General features: G+C 39.2%; 1 protein-coding gene across 1 annotated transcript in view; it reads left to right on the plus strand.

Annotated features, from left to right (window-relative positions):
* DOCK3 (dedicator of cytokinesis 3) overlaps window positions 1-22,420 on the plus strand; it is a 204,828-nt gene that overhangs the window by 79,399 nt on the left and 103,009 nt on the right. The window contains exons 13-18 of the mRNA XM_081936757.1: window positions 213-301; window positions 2,079-2,204; window positions 6,816-6,940; window positions 9,761-9,923; window positions 11,515-11,621; window positions 12,407-12,578. Coding sequence (XP_081792883.1) covers window positions 213-301; window positions 2,079-2,204; window positions 6,816-6,940; window positions 9,761-9,923; window positions 11,515-11,621; window positions 12,407-12,578 — 782 coding nt within the window. The remainder of the gene's footprint in view (window positions 1-212; window positions 302-2,078; window positions 2,205-6,815; window positions 6,941-9,760; window positions 9,924-11,514; window positions 11,622-12,406; window positions 12,579-22,420) is intronic.

Consider the following 22,420-nt stretch of genomic DNA (forward strand, 5'->3'; position numbering starts at 1 on the left):
GATTTCAAATATACAATAATGAAATTTTCAAAGAAAGCAAAACTTTTCTTATTACAATGCATCACCTTAAGACATTCACTTAATCTGAATTATATAAGATTCTGTTCTATAATGGTGCACATTACAGTTGTAAATAGTTTGTTTTCCTCTCTGTAATTATGTGCATATTTAATTTCATTGACAGTGCAAATAACATTGACTCTACTTTTCAGGTGCAACAATGAGAATGAATGGCATCAGATCCATGAAAATATAATTCGCAAGTCGAGTACCAAATATACAGCACCCAGTTCAAATTATGGTAATATTTTATTTTAGCTGTTTTAAAGATATATATTTTTTGTAATTAAAACATTATACTTGACCCATAGTTCATATTTTAGAGCCTATGGACATGAACAGTCCTCAAGGAATTATCTTGTGTATAAAAATGTGGGTGTGGAGATTTTGCAAAACCAAGAAACCTTTTTTTTTAAAAAAATCCAGTAATCTCTTCAGCATTGTTAATTGTTAGTAAACATGAAATATTCCTCTTACCTGAGATTTATATTTCTGGATTCAAGTTGATGTTACATGATCAGTGATGAAGCAATGTACTGTACCTCCTTATCAGATTGCTTTCTCCTTCCCCAAACATATTTGCATATTTTTCTGGCAAGGAGAGGAATACAGAAAGTATAGCATGCAAGAAAGAATGATGAGAGTGGGAAGTTTGCAGGGGGCGCTGCTAACATCCTTGAGAGGGAAAAGAATTCATCATTTCTCCTAGGACCCTTATGGCGAACCTATGGCACGTGTGCCACAGGTGGCAGGCAGAGCCCTCTCTGCAGGCATGCCAGCTGTCGCCTCAGCCCAGCTTCACTGCACATGTGCGCATGCCTCCGGCCAGCCAGCTACTCTTCAGGTCTTTGCTGCGCATGCACAGGGGGCGCATTTTGGGGCTTTGCGTGTGCGCGCCACACACCCCGTTTTGAGCCTGGAAGGCCTTTTGCACCAACCTGAAAGCCAAAAATGGGCAAGGGACAGGGCACATGCACAGGAGATGCGTGTGAATGCACGGGGAGCACATGTGCAGGAAGCGCTCATTGCATTTTGGGGTTGCATATGCACCCACGCACCCACACTTTGGGCACCTGGCACCAAAAAGGTTAGCCATCACTGTCCTGGGACATATTTAGATTATGGATTTGAAGCAAATCAATATTTAACATAAGAGGTCATGTAAGGAAACTGATGCAGAATGGCAAGAATTCTGTTATTAATTTTTATAGTAGAGAATAGTAGAGACCTGTTGGTGGTAGGAAGGAGGATCAGGAATGGTGGGTGGGGAGGAAAGAGACCTACCTTCCTGTTGGTGGTAGGAAGGAGGATCAGGAATGGGGGGGGGGGAGGAAAGAGGCCTACCTTCCTGTTGGTGGTAGGAAGGATAATGATGATGATGATGATGATTACCACCACCAATATAATACTGTTTTTTGAGAACTGTGTTGGTTACCACTTGGTTTCTGAGTACAATTCAGGGTGCTAGCTTTTACTTAAACCTTTTTTGGTTCAAGATCTGGGTACCTGTACACCAATTTGCCTACTAATTTTCCCGCTTGTGGGAAGTGACCAATACTGGACAAAAGTCATTTAGTTCTAATCCTATTTATTTTACATACTTTTTACACATATTATATTTCGATGACTTATCTTATTTGCCCAGTGATTTACTAGTGATTTTGAATATTATGTCTACAATTTGAAGGTGCTTCTGACAAGAACAAAGAAAGATCTTTCCACTTAATAAAATGGCGTAGGATAGTCTCTTTGTATCCTGTCATTTGGCATTACCATTTGCAGAAGTTGCCCTTCTCTGAACAAATACACATCTAGCATTGTTTTGGGCTGCTTTTTCCACTATGTTGAAGAGGACAATCTCCTGTATTATTTTTTTGCTGCTCAGACCTTAAAAATATAATAATTCCTATTCTCTGATAGTATTATGTTGTCTTTAACATCATTCTGCTACATTGTATTTTTTATTTGTTTCATAGTAAATTGAATTGTAAGAATCTAATTTTGCTCTGTTTTTTCAGGACTTATAATTTCTCTTCAAATTGTCCGTGGAGAAATGGAACAAATTCGAAGAGAATATCCTATTATCTTTAACAGAGGGGTGTCTATTACAAGAAAAATAGGATTCCCAGATGTGATCGTGCCTGGTAAGTGAATGAAAGTTCCATTTATAGTACTTACTGAATGCTGGTCTTTATCATTGTAAATAGTACTATAAAATAAATATTAAATAAAAGATATAGCTGAGTGATTTAATTGTAAATAATAATATTCTACTAAAAATAACTTGACAGAATTAAAGCTTATACAAGAATGTCCTTTTTAGTTTTTTCCCCCATGAAATCCTTCCTTATAATGTGCATAGAGTTATAACTCCAATTGTAATTTGATAATGCTTGCTATTCTGCTTAGGTTTTAAGTCTGGGGATGAATTTTTATAGATGGTTTTAATGCAGTACTTTTTTTCTTTCTAAATGTTACTTTAGATGATATGAGCATGTTTTAGAAATCAGTCTTAAATTAGGAATGAATGCATATATACAATGTATGGGTCTTCTAACTAGTTCTCCACATGCCTGTCTTGGTTTTAAGCGATAGGTATGCATTAGTGTAAGAAACCTTGTATTAGTAAGGATTATGTTACTCATGAAATCCCTTTTGTGAGCCCTAAATAATTTCAACATTGACGTAGCAGTTTTTAATGCTGTATGGGATACTGCTTTCAGAATGAAAATGGTTTTAAAAGCACTTTGATCATGTATCAGCTTTTCAGCAAACAAACATTTCCATTGTTTTGATTCTTCCTTATTGAAACATTTGACTTTCATCTTCTTTTAGTACTTCAAGAAAGCAATTACAGTATCAAAAATATTACAATTATAATTATAAGAGGTTAAAAAAGGTACTTGTACATCCAAGAGCTTTTTTAGTTCTCTGTCACTATTTAATTTTAGTACAAGGAGGATTTTTAATTAATACAAAAGGCAGTTACAGATAAACTTGAAATGAATTTGTTTATATTTAGTATTTCATTTTTTGGTGTTTTGTACCACAATAATTTTATATTAAAGAACAATATAAAACTGCTGATTTCAGTATCAAGCAATATTTTGCACTTTTATGTTCTGAGATTGATCCATTTACAAAATGCAGGAGATGGCCCATTCTGTTGTACTTTATGAAATTTTACACCCATTATTTCAAAATGAATCATTTTCCAATTTTTAGAACAGTAAAGAATGATACAACTGATGGCAATTATGTGTGTTGGATACACTATGAAATATTGACAACTCTGTATTGAATGAAAACACTTGGTTTAGTTAAATGTGGAATTGAAGCCCAGACCTATTTACCTTATCTTTTATTTTTAAATAAAAGATAAATTGTTTCTTATACTACTTGAGTTATGACAATTCATTCAGCAACTATTGGAAGTTATGATGGCACTATAAAAGGGGACTTTCAACTGCTTCTTGAACGTCTGCTATTGCAGTGCCTCCCTGGTCACGTAAACAAACTTTGGGGTTTGGCAATCAGCTCACACTTTTACTGGTAACAGCATCCCTTGGTCATGTGGTTTTTATTTCCAACCTACATTGCCTGCTTCCCTCAAGCAAAGTCAATGGGGAAGCCGTCAGGGAAAATCAGAAGTTGCTTGGGTAAGTTTCCTGTCCCCCATCTTCCGTCCCGGCATTTTCTTCTCCCTTTGCTGGTTTGGACCCACCATTGCCCTCCTTCCCTAGATTTCTTTGCACTTGCACAGATTTATGCACCCTCCAGTGCCCTCGCTCCCCAGCTTCTCTGCACTGGCACAAAGGTACACATCCATCAGCAACCTCCTTCCCTGAGCCTCCCTGTGCTCGCATATATATCCCATTTTCCTGGCTGCCCTGAGCTGCTGCCACATTGCAGCCCCCACCAACTCATACATGGCCTGGGCTTAACCTCTCAGGGCTATCCCCAGCCCCTTTGTGGCACCCTTGATATTTTATCATGAAAGTAAAATCAGTGAAGTCTTCTTAAAATTGTGTTTCACTTTTGATGCATTAATTTCTATAGATTTTGGGGAGGAACAATACATAAAGAATTTCACATTGCTTTCTTTCAGGATTTTTTTTTTAACTTCTGACTTAATATATAGTTCTGGAATTACCTGGCAGTTTCCTATCCAAGCTGTATCCAACCTTGAGCAGTACTTATTTTTTAAACACTCAGCAAGCATTGTTATTATTAGAAATTATGAGTGAGTCGATCCAGTACTTAAGAATTTACCCAAGATATCTCTTTGGTTCTTGATTTTTATTTCATGTGTGGTCACATATTTCTAATCTATTTATTTGCAAACAAGTGAACATCTTTTCTCTTTTTCTTAATTATAGTATGTATTTTGTTTTTAATTACTCATAAAATGTGTGTTTTAACATTTAACTGTCAATAATACTTGATTTTATCTTTCTTGTCTAAATTTTCTTGGCACCCTATTTATCTTCCTTTTATTCTTTCCCCTTAATGGCACAGAGGTGAAGATAGATGGGTGTAAGTTGTTGCTTCATTGTGTTCTGACCATTTCTTGCTTGCTGTTTTTCACATTTTCTGCGCCATATTTTACACCATAATTTTCATTGAATATTTGAAATTCATAAATATAATATGTTAGCTATGCTGATGGTGTATGCCAGAAAACACTTCCCATTACCCAGTATCTTACACATTCTGACTAAACTAACTCTCTGAGCTGTCTTCAGACACCCAGTTTCTCCCACTTCATTCCACTTCTGGAATGGAAGAGTTATAAGAATATACCATAATTCCAGATTGGCTTTCTGTCATCACTGTATTGTGTTTATTGGTATTTTTGCCAGCCAAACGAATACTAGTGAATGAAATTATCTATCCCTCCTGTGCAGGCAGCCACTACTGCCGGTTTGCTCGTGGGTGCGAATAAAAATTGTTCTGCACACGTTCAAAACTAAAAAACAAGATGGCGGCACTGTAGATGAAGAGAACAGATTCGGGGATGTGTAAGAGAACAGATTTGGGGGCGTGGCAGGCCTGAGTCGCTGCCGGTTCCAGTGACCCAGGCTGCCAAACCACTACTGGTTCGGCTGAACCGGTAGGAACCCACCACTGCTTCTGTGCATCCTAAGTTACTCTGAAAAGATAGAGAAAATTAAGTTATGAAATAAGGGTAAGAATACTTGAAAAAATAAGATTATCTTATTTCCAGCTCAGTTTAGTTATGAGATATCCTTTGAATACCCAGCAGCAAAAGGACAAAGATAGACAACAAGAAATAGCATTTCATTACTATGACAATTTATGAAAAAGATATTTTTGCTTGGGAGCAGTAAATGGCAATGGGGCAAAACCTATTTCTCTTATTATCTCAATTTTTACTTATAAACCAAGTTTTAGGTTTTCTATTGATTCTGTCATCACTGTATTGTGTTCATTGGTGTTTTTATTTTCTGATGTTTGTGTTCCTCACATCCTTTTTCTATGTACTGTAGTACATGGGTCTAAACCTTTCATAGATAGCAATTTGTTTGATGTAAAATGGTAATATACATAATTTTTCTCCAAAAAAAGGAATTTCTTCCAGTTTCAGCCATGCAGTTCTACACTTATATTTTACTTGTCCTTATGGATACAAGTACTAAGGCTTATTGATTGTATTATTGAAAAGAATATCACAATTATATTTTCTAGAATACAGTCCTAATTAAGTGATATTGCTGTTGCCTTTTTTAAAGTGTTATGGGTGTTTTTTAATCTTGTAGTTTATTATGTTTTTAATGCCTTACCTGCATATTTTGGTCTTGTAATCTGCCCAGAATCTTTTGGAATGGGTAACCATAATAAATATAAATATAAAATGTTTGGTTGAGTATGGCTATTGACCAGCGCTGTGAAAGTGTGAGTGACCATAAGCCACTGGAGCATATGTAATAGCAGCAATGGAGAGAGTAGTGGCTTTCTTCATGTAACCTTATCATGTTATCCTGATGATTGCATTTGCCAATATAAGAAAGGCCTTTGATTGAAATACTTGACTCTAATTTCCTCTTCAAAAGGACTGGTAATCTTAGATTTTATATACTTCTGCCATATACAAATACACAATTTTGGATCATTTTCCTCAATAAATAAATATAATACTTTTGATACATTTGTTTAATAGAGTTCTTGTTATCTAGTTTTAGAACTTGTGACATGGGGAATAAATTATTTTTCAGTTATATTTATGCAGAAATATTGAAAATTCAAAAAAGATTCATAAACTTTTAAGCACCACTTTAGTTGCTTGAAAAAAATATGCTGGGTAGACCTGTCCTACAGAAGGGATGGGAGAATGTATGCAGTAAAAGAGTATTGACTTTATCGTTCACAAGTGTTGTATTGTCTACAACTGTTTATAAATTAGCTATCAGTGTGAAAATAGAACAGTCTTGAATGATTTGACCATTTATTTGCTAACTAGATAATTTAAAAGGAATTTGAAAATCTTAACCTCCTGTCCTGTCCCTCTCCTTTGTCTCATAACTGGTTTCCTGTTTTCAGACTCCATTAAGCATTACTAACAGCCATCAAATATAATACACTGATATTAAATGTTCATTTTTATTAACTATTCATTTTACAATTGGAATGAGTTGATATCTCATCAGAATAGTGAACAAAATATCATTGGTTTGTCCAAAAGAATAATTTACTATGTGCTCTTTTCTAAAAACATTTTCTTTCCTTGTATGTAGGTGATATACGAAATGATTTGTACCTAACTTTAGAGAAAGGAGACTTTGAGAGAGGTGGAAAAAGTGTTCAAAAGAACATAGAAGTAACTATGTACGTTCTCTATGCAGATGGAGAAATTCTAAAAGTAAATATTTACATACTTTATTCAATGTATTTCTATATGGTTGGGTTTAAATTATTTAAAATTCAAAATCTTTTATATATGGAAGGGTTTAAATTCTTAATCAAATCTTCACTTTAAATTATTGATGAACTAAAGGAAAAAATAAAAACATTTATTTTTCAACTAGAAAAATTGCTTATTGTACTGGATGTTATTCAAGATTATTTCACATGATTTAATCTTCTCTATCCAAGAATATCTAACACCAACTGCGTTTTTTAGATGGACCATTTAATTTATTATTACATCACTTTTTCATCTTTTCACCAAAATGTTCATGGAAACGTAATATGATTTTTCTCTATTTTACACGGTGGTCAGATTTCAAAGAGGATTTCAACCACTAAACAACTATTTGCATGTTGAACTCTAATTAACTCTCCCAAGAGAATCCACACATTTCAAATGGTATTGCATTACATAGCATATTATAAAAATTGTATCTTCTCTTTTCTTATATCCGAAAGCTGCAATCACTGAATTATTGTAATAATTGAAGACCTCACTCTACTGACATTACAGTATAGTGTACACAATAAATTGTCAGTTCCTTTTAAGAAAATTAATCTTGTCTTCACTTTAATGGCCTTCTATTTAGCTCAGTCTTCTATTTTAAATATATTTTAAATCTTTATTTAAATCTATTTTAAATCTTCTATTTAGCAGAGTGGCTAAGACATAGTGCTCCTATTATCCCCAAGACACCTCATTCAGTATGTTCTATTCTTCCTGCCATAACACTGAAATTAATACCCTTTTGTATTAATTAAACAAAGCTAAAAAAAATCTGGACAAGTTTACTTTTATTGCTTGTTTAGATAATGTTAAATTAGGTTAAGCCTACAATTCAGGAAATGATTACCAAATTTAACACCACAATTTTGGCTATTTATTTAATTAATCACCCATCTCGTATCAAAATGACTTTGAATGGCATTAAAACCCTAACAGATAAATATATCTACAACAATGAAATGGAAATCACAATCAAAATAATAATATAGTTAAGGGACGGGGAACGGAACAGGATGTGTGTGGGGGTGTGTATGGAATTACTTCTTAATTCGTCAATCACCATCCAGTGTGATGCACCCCAATTGGGACCCCAAACCATTTGACACTGTCAGGTCTTCAGGGTCTTGCAGAAGGTCAAAGGCGGAGAGCCAATCTTACCTCATAGGATAAGATGTGCCAAACGATAGGAGCCATGGCAGAGAAGGTTCTTCTCCTGGACTAGTCAGCTGGAATTCCTTGATTGACAGGACCCACAGCATTCCATCTCTGCCAGCCAAGTTAAGCATCTAATATAAGGAAGAGAAAAATGGGAAAAAACTGGAAACTGGAAAGTGGGAAATAGAAGGGAAAACCTTTTCAGTTCTTCCTGGTGTATTCTGTCTGTAAACTGATATGAAGTTCTTACCATCTATTCTTTATTAATACATTATTTTTAAATTATTTTCAATCAGCTAGGATAATTCTGAATAATTTATAATGATTATTAAGTAGTGATGCTGTTTTATAATTTTTTGTCAAAGTCCTTCAATAATGCTATATTTGTATATTTCCAAATCTCAGGAATATTTCTTCCCTGTAAAATAAAATTCATTATATTTTGCAAAGATTGTAAAAGTTCATCCTCAGAACATTTATGATAAGAATCTTATGGTAATCCATCTGGTCCTGGCATTTTTCTTGGTTTAATCTTTTTTATAGCTTCATTGATCATTTTTCCCTATTTCTTTTACTCTTAATATTGACAACTGTTTCTATATAAAATTAGTTTGATGAGAAATAATCTTCCTTGGAGATTTCTTTAATTCTTCTTTACTTTTTATTTCATCTAAAATAGACTGAATTTTTTCTTGGCTCTTTTGTAAAAGTTGAGTATTATATTATATTATATTATATTATATTATATTATATTATAATATTTATTATATATCCTCTTTAATGAAATAGGCTTTACTTGCATTTCAAACTATACTTATGTCAGTGTCTGCATTTAGACTATTTTCAAAAAATTCTGTTAATTTCTTTTTACAAAGTCTACTCATCAGCACTGTATTTCACCACAATCGTCACACACTTTTAACGGAGCCCTCTTCAGTTTGCTATTTCTTCTCTAGAAGTCCTTACCATATCCACTCTTGAATTTTTTTTTTGTAGAAAAAGGTATACTCATCAAGCCTGATGTTCTATTGTTAAGATTCATCCACACACAGAAAACAAATCAATCATAGCACAATATTCTTAGCTGGGCAGTTTAGTTATGTCTGCATAAATTCATAACTTCCTATAGTGTAGGACAGTGATGGTGAACCTTTTTTGCCTCAGGTGCCAAAAGCACACATGCATGCGCTATCATGTGCACATGCATGCCCACACCCCCTCCCCCGCTGCACTGTGCACACAGGTTTTTTTGAGCCTGGGGAGGGTGAAAACGGCCTCCCTGCCCTCCGGAGGCGCTCTGGAGGCCGGAAACTTCCTGTTTCCCAACTTCCGGTGAACCCGTTTTTTACTCTCCAAGCTCCAGAGGCTTCCCTGGAGTCTGGGAAGGGCGAAAACAGTCTCTCCCGCCTCCTGGAGGCCAGAAACGGCCCATTTCCTGACTTCCAATGGGCCCAGTAGTGAATTGACAGTCTGACATAGAGGCTACATGCACAACACAGACTAATTGAAATCTACAGAATCCTTGTATTGTTAACATGAGGTTGTTAGTGTCTTGTATCATGTTTAGTGTAATATTTTAGTATTCTTACCTTGTATCTTTTTTTTTTGTAGGACTGCATTAGCTTAGGCTCAGGAGAATCAAATAGAAGTATGTATCATTCGTTTGTTCTCTATCATAATAATAGCCCTCGCTGGGGAGAAGTCATCAAACTCCCAATTCCCATTGACAGATTCCGTGGATCTCACCTCCGTTTTGAATTCAGACACTGTTCCAGTGAGTATAATATTTTTGTTAATATTTTTACATATTTTTATTAAGGATTATATTAAATAGATAAGACAAATAAACAAAAGCTACAAAAATACAGGTAGCCCTCAACTTATCAATGGAACTGCATCTACATGGAGGAAAGTATGCAGTGGAGTACCCCAAGGCTCTGTTTTAGGCCCAGTACTCTTCAACATCTTCATCAATGATCTGGATGAGGGATAAATGGGGAACTCATCAAATTTGCAGATGACACCAAGATGGCGGAATAGCCAACACTCCAGAAGATAGGCTTAAGATACAGAAGGATCTTGACAAACTTGTACATTGGGCACTATCTAATAAAATGAAATTCAATGGTGAAAAGAGTAAGGGTCTACATTTAGGCAAGAAAAACAAAATGCACAGGTACAGTATAGGTGGTACCTTGCTCAGTATTAGTAATTGTGAAAGGGATCTTGTAATCCTAGTGGACAACCATTTAAATATGAGCCAGCAGTGTGCAGCAGCTGCCAAAAAAGCCAACACAGTTCTAGGCTGCGTCAACAGAGGGAGAGAATCAAGATCATGTGAAGTGTTAATACCACTTTATAATGCTTGATAAAGCTACACTTGGAATACTGAATTCAGTTTTGGCCGCCACGATGTAAACAGGATGTGGAGACTCTAGAAAGAGTGCAGAGAAGAGCAACAAAAATGATTAGGAGACTGGAGGCTAAAATATACGAGGAACGGTTGCTGGAACTGGGTATGTCTAGTTTGATTAAAGGAAGGACTAGGAGAGACATGATAGCAGTGTTCCAATATCTCAGGGGTTGCCACAAAGAAGAGGGAATCAAACTATTCTCCAAAGCACCTGAGGGCAGAAGAAGAAGCAATGGGTGGAAACTAATCAAGGAGAGAAGCAACTTAGAACTGAGGAAAAATTTCCTGACAGTTAGAACAATTAATTAGTGGAACAGCTTGCCTCCAGAAGTTGTGAATGCCCCAACACTGGAAGTCTTTAAGAAGATGTTGGATAGCCATCTGTCTGAAACGGTATAGGGTTTCCTGCCTAGGCAGGGGGTTGGACTAGAAGACCTCCAACTCTGCTATTGTATTGTATCACCACAAATGATACAGAGTCTTGATCATTGACTAAAGTGGTGGTTAAGCAAGATACCCAAGTGACTGCTTCACTCAACGACCCAATCTTGGTACCTCAGGGAATGGGGGAATCTGTGGGAGACCTCAGCCAGCTATAGGACCCACCAGTGTAGATCAGGAAATCATTTGAAAATATATGACAAAATAAATTATGGCAACTATTTCAGCCAGCAATAGTCGTAGGAACTTGCCTAATTTATAGCTACACAAGTTTAAAAATGTTTGGAAGCAGTGTTTTTTATTCTTGCAATTTTATGATATGTCAAGTTGTGAATGACTAGTCCAGAATCATCCATGGAATTGCATGCTTTAGTAAAGATATAAACCCTGGCTTCTTTAGTCATACATACGTATTGTGACTACCATAGCATATTGACTTTCCATTTCTTACAGATAACCTAAAGACCTAATATTTTAAAAATGTGTGTAAATATTTGATTTTGTTTTACAGCAAAAGATAAAGGAGAAAAGAAGCTCTTTGGCTTTGCATTTACACCATTAATGAGAGATGATGGCACTACCTTATCTGATGATATTCATGAGCTTTATGTTTATAAGGTACTATTCTTCTTTTTTTGTATTTTGATCCTTCCGTGATTATATCCCTTCTTTGGCCTATATTTAATGTCATAAACACATCTGCTTGACTAGAGTTTGCACTAGAAGATCTCCAAGGCCCCTTCCAACTCTGTTATTCTGTTTCATAAAAGTTTGTAGTTTTGAAAATCTAAGAATGTTGACAGTTTTAACTTTTTTAAATAAACAGTCAAAATATTGCAGTTAGTAATCATGGAAAAGTATTACTAAAATCTCTGTTCCTTTTTTCTTGTTTTATACTATAGCCATATGCGCACAATATTAACACAAATTGAAAAAAGGTTCCTTATTAACCATTTTGGGCTGTTCTGTTACTGTTTTTGGATAAAATAGAGTAGCCCACAAAGATTCTGAAAAAATACTCCATTTAGCAAAGAACAATATTTTGATTTGAGTAGTAGAATAGATATTTAAAATCCTTGACAGGTAAAATAAATGAAAAAACGTTGCATTTTGGACTCTCAGATATACATTTTAATCCTTGTGAAAACTGTGATAAATTACTAATTCTGATTCTGATATTTAAAAGGAAGCTAAATCTAATGGCAGATACATATAACTTTTTGATTATCGTAAATATAAAGATTTTCTAAATGATGTAATTAATAAATAAAGGCTGTACGCATTTTGTAGGCAGAACATATACATGAATAGAATAAGTTGCTTTTCAATATAGTCCGATTCACATAACAATATAACAACATAAAATATAACAAATTTAATAATTTATTTTCTTGTGTCTCCAGTGTGATGAAAACAGCACTTTCAATAACCATGCACTTTACTTGGGTCTTCCATGCTGCAAAGAAGATTATAATGGTTGTCCCAACATCCCTTCAAGCTTGATTTTTCAGCGCAGCACCAAAGAGTTTTTTTCAATCTCTACTCAGCTGTCTTCTACCAAACTTACCCAGAATGGTACAGCAGTTTTTTATTCCAACAATTCATAATTCATAGTCTACCTTTTCAATGAAGCATAATAGTCTTACTTATATACAAACTTTAAAAAGTTTTTCATATGATGGTTCTGATTGATTTGGTTACTTGCAGCATGTATCTGTACTTGAAAGATTCTGTTTCTATTAGTATGGAACAGTTATGAAACACAAAACAGAATTTTCAAACTAAAATATATATACTTCTCCTGTGCGCTGCTTGGAGAGTACAAGTATGGGTTAAATACAGTCTATCTGCCCTAGGACTGAGTAGATTTTTCTTTGCCCACGCCCCATTTGCCTCATTGAGGGAAGTTTAAAAACTCAGTCCGCCCGTTAGGACTAGTTTTGGGGAGCTCTTCAGTCCTTTGACAGATAGACTGGAACTCTCCAAGCAATTCATAATAGATTTCAGAATTTTTTATTTTTTTCCCTTAGTGTAGTGTATTCAGTATAGATTTCAGTAGAACTGTTCAGAAGGATTACTTACTTTAAAGGATTGCTGAGGTGACTGTCGGTAACCTGAATTGCTGCTGGTCGCACGCAGCAGTCGGGATAGCACTTGTCTAGCGGCTGCCGGTGAATGGAGATGGCAGGACCATTCCTGAGCGTTTCTGGCCGTTTGCCACTGTCTGGAGCTTCAGAAGAGCCTGGTATTCTCAGCGATGTTTCTGACAATCCGACAAGCAGATTGGAAGTGATGCTTTCACGCACTTTTTAATGGCCACTAATTGAGGCGTTGACAGGCATTGGAGGACCTTCTCTTGGCAGCTCGAAGCCGCAGCAACCATTTTATACCAGCAACTTGACTCTTCTTCGCCTCGGACTATTGTGGAGATCGGAGCTTCGTGCCTTATCATCTCAGCGCAGATCGCCGCCAGGGAGTGCCTGGTCCTGTCCGGGATGCCGGCAGGGCCTCCCTCCCCTTCCAGAAGGTTTCCTGTCACAGGAGAGCAGCATTGGAGTGTCCTGGCCACCTAGCCAGACTCCAACTATTAAGCGGATCTACAGGTGCTCTAAAGCCGGCTGGCAAGCGCCTAGTCCCTTCCTTACTGCAGCTTTGTCCTTCAAGCCATGACTCAGCCACCCTCATTTGAAATTAGCAGCAGTGGGCATGGCAGATGAAGATTTGGGGGCACGGGAGGAGCTGGCAGGGCCCTCTTCAAAGCGCAGTAGGCCAAGGGGGAAAGGGCGTAAGGGCACTGGGGGAAAATCATTCCATAGTTCCTCGGAGAGCAAGGGCCCCAAGAAACAGGCGGCCAAAGGGCAGGAGGCCTTAAGGGGGAGATCCGACAGGCCCCTGGGCCACACATTCTCCCAGGAGTGTGACACCAGATCTGAGGAAAGGGAAGTTCCCGCGAATCAAAAGGATCAGTCACCATCCCTAAGTGGTAGGGAATATCAAATTGGGTCCCCTGCAGCTTCCCTGGTGTACCCGGATTCCCCCAGCTCTTCTTTGAGGGAGGAGTTGGAGCCCTTTCAGTGTATCTTACTACCTGAGGAGGAGTCCTGAGTCCCTGTTAGACGTGACCGTCACCTGGCTTCCTCCAGGTCCAGGCCTGCAGAAGACAAAGGCCCTGCCCTGTCAGCTGAGATGAGGGAAGTTATCTCCCAGGCCATCTCCCAGGGCGTTGTCGAAGCAATGCGACAAAAGGAACCCAGAGGTGGCAGGGGTTCTAAGACCGGTCACCACCTCGTTGAGAACAGGGATCGCAACCCCGATTCTCCTGGTACCTCCGTGACAACGGAGGTGTTGGCCTGGGAGGAGGAGGCTTCAGATGTGTTTGAATTATCAGAGGATGAGGATATGCCCCCCGATAAGCCTGCCTTCACTGGCCTCTTCAAACTGTCTTTGTGTAAAGCTATTTTGCATAAAGCCAGGGCTTCCACGGAGCTAGGCCCAGCTAAACCTAAGGATAAGGCTGTTGCCTCTACTTCCCAGGACCCCAAGGAGGGACTATTTAAGGAAAATGCTTCAGACCCAGAGCTCATTTCGGTCTCTGACCTGTTCATGGATGCCGTGCAGCGCCAGGAACATTGGCCAATCCCAGTGGAGGAGACAAAAATTTATACTCCTTAGAATCTAAAATGGAGGACATTTTGAAATTGCCAGAGGTGGATGCCCTGGTGGTCTCCTTGACTTCCAACTGGGCCCTACTGGCAGACCTTTTAGAGGGATTTAAACGGAGGACAAAAGAGCGGAAAGAGCCTGCCATAAAACGCACCAGGCGGCTGCCTGGGCCATTAAGGCATCAAGTTCCGCTTCCTTCTTCAGAAGGGCATCCTTACTCTGGCTACGTCAGTTGAGATCTAAGCCTCCCTCAGAGGGATCTCGGTGGCGTCATGATCTCAATAAGATCATTACAGCTGTGGAATATTCCGTGGATGCCTCATTGAATGCGACGAAGTTCGCCTCTAGAGCGCTGGCTTCCAATGTGACCTCACGCCGCCTGCTATGGCTCCACCACTGGCAGGCGGACATGAAAGCTAAGTGGAAGCTGGAAGTGGATCCCTTAGAAATTTTTTTGATAGAGACAAAGGATAAACGGAAAATCCTTCCCTCTACTCATAAAAAGAATGAGAGGAAGGACTCTTGTTCCTTCAGGAAACAGACCTTTCAGGGCCAGGAGAATGCTCAGGCTTCTACCTCCTTTTCCTATTAGAGGTCCTACAATCAACCTAGCAATAGGGGCCAAGACAGGAACACCTTTGGGTTCTGGGGCAGGCAACAACACCAGGGCTCTTTTCGGAAGCCTTTTTGTGGCGGTTCCAACAACCGCCAGTTCAGGCGTGATAAGTGACCGCCAGAGTGATCCTCCCATCGGGGGCCGATTGCAACTTTATGTAGACCAATGGGAGGAGATCACCACAGACACGTGGATCCTCAACACCATGAGGAGAGGTCTGGTCCTAGAATTTCTGACGTTCCCTCCACGAATGTTTATTTGTTGCCCCCTCCCCCCAAACCCCCTCAAAAGGTCTCTCATGCAGGCAGAGATCCGTCATCTTCTCCATTGGACCAGGAGGGGAAGGGCTTCTTTTTCATTCTCTTCCTTGTCCCAAAGAGTTTAGCGGGGTGGAGGGCCATCTTGGATTTGAAGCGCCTGAATCAGCATCTGGCCTACAAGTGCTTCAAGATGCAGTCCCTCCAGAGGAGAAGCTGACGTCACGACGATACGAATGTGCGGTCTCGATGCTTCGACACCACAGCCGATACTTTTGCCGCTGGGTGTTCCAATTGGACCTAAACTGTCCTGCAGAGATGGTGAACAGGAAGAATATGTCTTGCTGATCTCAGGGACATCGCAAAGTCCCTGATGGATCCAAGAGAAGTTCTTCAAGCCGGTGACAAAGAATCCAGCCATTAGGCTGATGAAGTCAGGGCAGGTCCAAAACGGAAGGATACAGAAAGAGAAAGTGTTTCCAACTGGTGAGGAATTTTTACTGTTTTAAAAGAGACTGCCTATAAAAATCTTAAAGTTAATTTAAATTTGAGAACAGAAGAAATAAGCGGTGGACTTAAGCTTTGAATGGTTTTGAACAGTGAGTTATCTTACTTTTTAAATGCTATGTTCATGGATGGAATTTATGCAAGCCTTTTAAAATGAATGGATTAAGTTTTCTTCTTCTATTTTTTTTTCTTTCACTATTTTTCTTTGTAACCTATGGACTAAAATTCTCTTTCTTCACTACTGTGGGTGTTTTTTCCCCTTTTCTTCTCTAACTCATTCAAGAATTTCACTTTTTTTTAAAGTTTGGAATACAAGTTAAAAGAATAAAAGATACAAAAGGAAACAAAGAAAATTGTAACAACAGGGAAAGAAAAATACTGCTACTCGGAGGCTGGAGGTTTGTGTATTGGAAACAAAACACTCTTACTTTCCTCACTGATTATTCTGGCACTTTAAGGTCTCACTGTTTGTTTATAGAGAGTGATAAGAAGAAAAGCATACAGATGTTCCTTTGAAGTATATCTTTAACCAAAGAAAAGTGAAAATAAGACCTTATTGTGAATTTATGCTTAAACTTGTAAAAACCTTCCAAGCCAGAGCAGCAGTGTTTGTCAGCTGGAGATAATGGCACAACTTCAACAGCAGAAAGAAATTTTAAGCCTGCAAAATATATTGTTAGAAATTCAGAAACTATCAAATACATTTGAGAGAATGGAGAAAAAGTTGGAAAACCTAGAGCATCTAACAGTAAAATATGAAGAAATTGGAGATGTTTATCATGTAGAAAAAGTGGAGGTTAGCGTCCTAAAAACCGAAGAGGAAAATGACCATAAAGAGATTAAATCCGCTGATATCTATGGTGATTGGTTTGTATCTGGAAATGGAAAGAGTGGAACACTGAAAGAGGAATTAAATGGAGGGGAACTCTACCCCAGATGGCAAGATACAGAAGAAGAAAAAACAAAAAAAATTATGGATTTAAAGAGAGAAATTTCATTAGCAACATCATTGATAACACCACTGACAATTAAAGATAAGCTGATTAAGGAAACAGAAGAAGGGCATCGAAATTACATGAGAGACTTAATAAGCAAGGTGTCAACGTTCCAAATATCATGCAGAATTAAATCATTGTCCAAAGCAAAGTTATCCTTAAAACTCCAATTTAATAAGACAGACATGTTGGCATTATGCTGTGAAATTTCAACTCTAATGTACATCCTGTGGGTTCACCCAGTTGAAAGTTCATTATCTATCCCCACACCCCATAATTCATCACATGGTCCAATCTTCATCTTCCACGCTGGCATGTACACCCCTCTGCTTCCGGTCAGGTGTCGAGGTATGGAGACAAAAGACGACCTTGAGCTTCTATGATGAACCATAACAATACATTCCACAATCCTACTCCTTTCTGTTCCCCCCTCCCAACTACTACACTAATGAAACAGCATAAGAAATTAATAAAAAGTGTGGCAGGCCAAAGATCCTAAAAGGAACATAACTACAGGCCTGACACAAGGAGTTGCTAAGAGGAGTCCATACAAATTTGATTAAGGAGATGATTAGAGGACTGATGCCACAAATGGTAGAAGACATGAGACTGTTTTGCTACTGGAAAGATACAGGTTGATAGATGGGAGTGCATAATTTAAAGCTAGTTAAATTTAGTGAAATTTAGTGACAATAGATATAGTCAAATAAATAACTGATAATGATAATAATAATGTATACAATGTGTAGTGTTATGATAAGGGGGAAGCACTCTTATAAATGAAACTTATGAAGAGGGAAGCACTCTTATAAATGAAACTTGCCTTTTGAAACTACCTTTGGAGAAATTTCTGGCTTTACACTATTGCTACCCCGAAGGTCTCCTGGAGCCCATCCTGCTATGTGGTCTTTCTGGATTTGGAGTATTTGATTTTCTTCTTTTGGTTTGGAACTGTGATTGAGGATTAACTTTCACTTCTGGGCTTGTCTGTCTCCACGTCACCACCCAGCTGCGCATTCCACAGGCGCCATTTCTTTTATATAAGACTTACAGTCATAGCTGAACTTAACAAATGGGGCCCAGAAAACCACCTCCTGGCAAGGCAGCCTCGGCTCCTACTTCCTCTGCATCCAGCCCAACAACTCAACAGACAAAAATTCCATCATTTTTACAACAAGAAGGGACTGGAGAGAGCTCAAAGGACTTATCTGTTACCCAAATGTTCCAGGCTCTTATGAAGGGACAGGATGAATTGAAAAAAGAGGTGGCAGATTTTAAAGAACAGCTCAGAGATGTACAGCAGCAAACAACAGAAAATAAACAAAGAATTGGTGTGCTGGAGGAGGGTGCGGTCGGGTTGAGGGAGGAGGTTAATGCAGTTCAGAAGGGGAATAGAGAATTGGAAAATTTCATGGTAAAGATGGAACTTGAAAGAATGTCCCTTTTTCTCAGATTCCAGAACCTACCAGAGACAGAAGATGAAGATCTTAAGGATATTATGAGTACAATTTTAGCAGATATATTAAGAGAGATACAGAACAGTTGCGGTGGGATATGGATCTGGTTTACAGGATCAATTCACAATATGCCAGAACACATAATGTTCCCAGGGAAGTACACATTAAATTTCTTAGGAAGACCACGAGGGATGAGGTTTTGGGAGCCCAAAGGGGGGGACCACTAAAATATAAAGATAAAGAAATTGCCATTCTTAAACAAATTCTGAAAAAAATAAGAGATAAGAGGAGGAAGTATTCCTCCTTATCAAAGAAATTATATAACAAAGGAGTTTGGTTTAGATGGCTATTGCCAGAAGGAATGTTGATCTTCTGGGAGGGAAACGGAATTAAAATCAATACAGTTGTGGAGGCAGAGGCTTTCATTAAAAAACATAGTACCCTCCTAGAGGACGAAATTTAAAGAGGTAGTGAAAAAGGTGACAATATACAAGATATGAGGGAGGGAGGGGCTGTGGCTCCGCCAGTGGACAGGGGGGAGGGAGCAATATTGAAAAGACTCAGGTCAGAAAAATAAATGTATTTGAAATATCATTGTAATTGTTGATATATTAGAAAGTAGCAAAAGAGATGATTGAATATATGGTTAATACAATGTATAACAAGATGCTGTTTATGCTTATCTTTTATCTTTTGTTTTTTTTTTCTTTTCTCTGTAAAAGTTGAGATTTGGAGAGATTTCTACCTTTAGCACGATGTAGCTGCCAAATTTTTTTGTACATCCACCTACCCTTTCCTATAAATGTTTAAAAACCAATAAAATTATTTTTTAAAAAAAGAAATCTTTTTTGTTATATATAAAGGCTTATAAAAAAGAACTAAGTTAAATTTAGTTAGGGGGAAAATGTTATGATGCAGGATAGAGTCAAATAAAAGAGGGATAATGATAACGTATATATGTATGTATGGGTACAACATAAGGAAACTGCATGTAAATTGTAAACAGTGATTTGGTAAGGAGGATTAGAAATTTTTGTTACTAGATATTATGGATGTTTAGCTAGAATAGGCCATAAGGATTGAGTGTTATTGGAGGATTTTAGAAATAGCAAATGAAATGCCAGTATGTGGTTATGTTTTAAATCTTGATATATTTTATGATGAAGGACGTTTAAACAACTGTAGTCAAATGAAAATGGAGGTATGATGATGGTAATATGTATAAATATCTGAGTTAAAATACTTGAGTTAATATGAATTATGGTTGTGGAAGAGATGCACGAAGGTTTTTTTGTAACCATCTGATGCACTTTCTACAGTATGTAAAAAAGGAGGATTCTTTGTGTTTTGTTTGTTTTGAAAATTAAAAATAAAACAAAATATTTTAAAAAAGATGCAGTCCCTTCTATCCATCCTGGACTGCATAAGACAGGCGGACCTGCTTACGTCCATCAATCTGAAAGAAGCTTACCTGCATGTGCCCGTCCATGCATCACACAGGAAGTTCCTGCGGTTTCACTACGACGGGAGGCATTATCAGTACAGTAATGTTCTCTTCGGCCTTTCGTCCGCGCCCAGGACTTTCACCAAGATTCTGGTGGCAGTGGCAGCTCACCTTCATGCCCGGCCTATTCGCCTGGAATGTTATCTGGACGACATCATCATTCAGTCGTCGAGCCGTCACCAGGCCATAAGAGACGTGCCAGCCACCATACGCGCCCTACAGAACCACAGCTTTTCGGTCAATCGAAAGAAAAGTCACCTCGTACCAGTAACTCACATTCAGCCCCTTGGCACCATAATAGACTGTGTTTCATGCCAGGTGTTTCTGTCATCAGATTGGCTGCACAATCTCAGGAGCAGGATCCGCCAGTGCCGTCGGGTCAGATCCCTGCCAATTGTCCAACTCTCACAGCTTCTCGGCGTCATGATATCTTGCCTAAAAATAGTTCCCTGGGCACGGCTTTATGTCGGGGAACTATAGTGGTTCTTACTGCCGATGTAGAGATCGGAGGCCAGCAACTCGCCCAGAAAGGTTCGGTTTCCACTGAAGGTGATTTGCTCCCTCCGATGGTGGCAGTTGGCAGCAGTGGAGAAAGGTTGCCAATTCAAGGAACCCAAAAGAGTCATGGTCACCTTGGATGCCAGTCTCTATGGCTGGGGGGCACATTGTCAAGGTTAACTGACACAAGGCAGATGGTCGCAGACAGACGCAGCTTGAAGCATAAATTGACTGGAGCTGAGAGCAGCAAGGCTCGCCCTAAGACGGTTTTCAGCCCAACTTGCGGGTCGCCATGTTATGTTGCTCACAGACAACATTGCAACAAAGGCCCACATAAACCGGCAGGGCGGCACCTACTCCAAGGGACTCATGGCAGAAATGGAGTCTCTGGGCCATTTGCCAGAACATCACCTAGCGGATCAGAGCGGATCACATATCCGGGGCCAGCAATGTCAAGGCAGACTGGCTGAGCCGACAGACGATCAACATCTCCAAGTGGCGTCTACATCCAGCTCTGTTTCGGCAGATAGTGCGGTGGTTCGGTCAACCACAAGTCAACCTGTCCGCAACCCAAGTCAACACGCAACTGCCGAGATTCTTTTCACGTTACCACTTGCCCCAGGCGGAGGGGATGGATGTGCTGAGACCCAAGTGGCCTCCAGGCCTCCTCTACGCTTTCCCGCCCCTACCGCTCATTCCGCAGGTAATCACCAAACTTCTTGCTGAAGAGGTGGAGATTATACTGGTAGCTCCGCATTGGCCCAGGAGGTCCTGGTACGCAGATCTGGTCGACCTATCCATCTAGAAACCGTGGATTCCTTCAGGAGCAGATGTCCCTCAGCCAGGGGGTCATCAGTCATCCGGATCCCCAGTGGCTTCATCTAATCATAGGGCACTTGAGGGGAAGCTCCTGAGGAAACAAAATCTGTCTTATAAGGTCATCCAAACCATTCAAGCATCCAGAAGACCATCCACAACACGCATATATGATGTGACCTGGGCCGCGTTCTCCACCTGGTGCAAGAGATATGATATCGTAAACATTTCAGCATTCATACCCCAACTTCTGGACTTCCTTCAAGAGGGGTTGGACAAAGGGTTAGCGCCCAACACTCTCCGTCGCCAGGTTGCAGCTCTATCCACTATATTGGATAGAGACACTCATCAGTCTCTGAGTCAACACCCTCAGGTCAGGAATTTCCTGAAGGGCGCATTCAACATCCGCTCTCAGGCTATACACAGGTACCCTTCCTGGAACTTACCTTATGTTCTGCGAGCCCTGATGAAAGCGCCTGTCAAACCAATTCAAACTGCCAGTCTTTGGCATTTGACCTTTAAAACTGCCTTCTTAGTAGCAATTACTTCTGCTAGGAGGGTGTCAGAGATTGCAGCACTTTCGATCAGGGAGGAACTGTGTATTATCCATCACAACTGGGTCATCCTGCAACTCAATTCTTCCTTCATACCAAAAGTGAATATTCACTTTCACAGGGCCCAGGAGGTGATCCTCCCGAACTTTTGCCTCAGACCTGAGCGTTCTAAGGAACATTCCTGGAACAAGCTAGACGTTCGACGAGTGGTGCGCATATATATTAAAAGGACCAAGGACTTTAGACGTTCAGAGTCATTCTTTGTGTCATTTAAGTCTGTGTCATTGGGCCGTAAGGTCTCTTCCTCAACCATTGGACCTTGGCTGCAGGCCTGTATAAAAACGGTTTATGAGCATCAGGGCAGGACTGTGCCAGGTCGAGTGACGGCACACTCTACAAGGAGTGCCGCCACTACAGCAGCCTGGGCAACCCAAGCTTCTATTATTGACATTTGCAGAGCGGCTACGTGGGCATCTCCCACAGCATTCATCAGAAATTACAAAATTGACACCTTTGCCTCAGCCGATGCCTCCTTTGGAAGACATGTTTA

This window comes from Natrix helvetica (assembly GCF_964273705.1).
Source record: "Natrix helvetica genome assembly, chromosome: 1".
Classification (NCBI taxonomy): Eukaryota; Metazoa; Chordata; class Lepidosauria; order Squamata; family Natricidae; genus Natrix; species Natrix helvetica.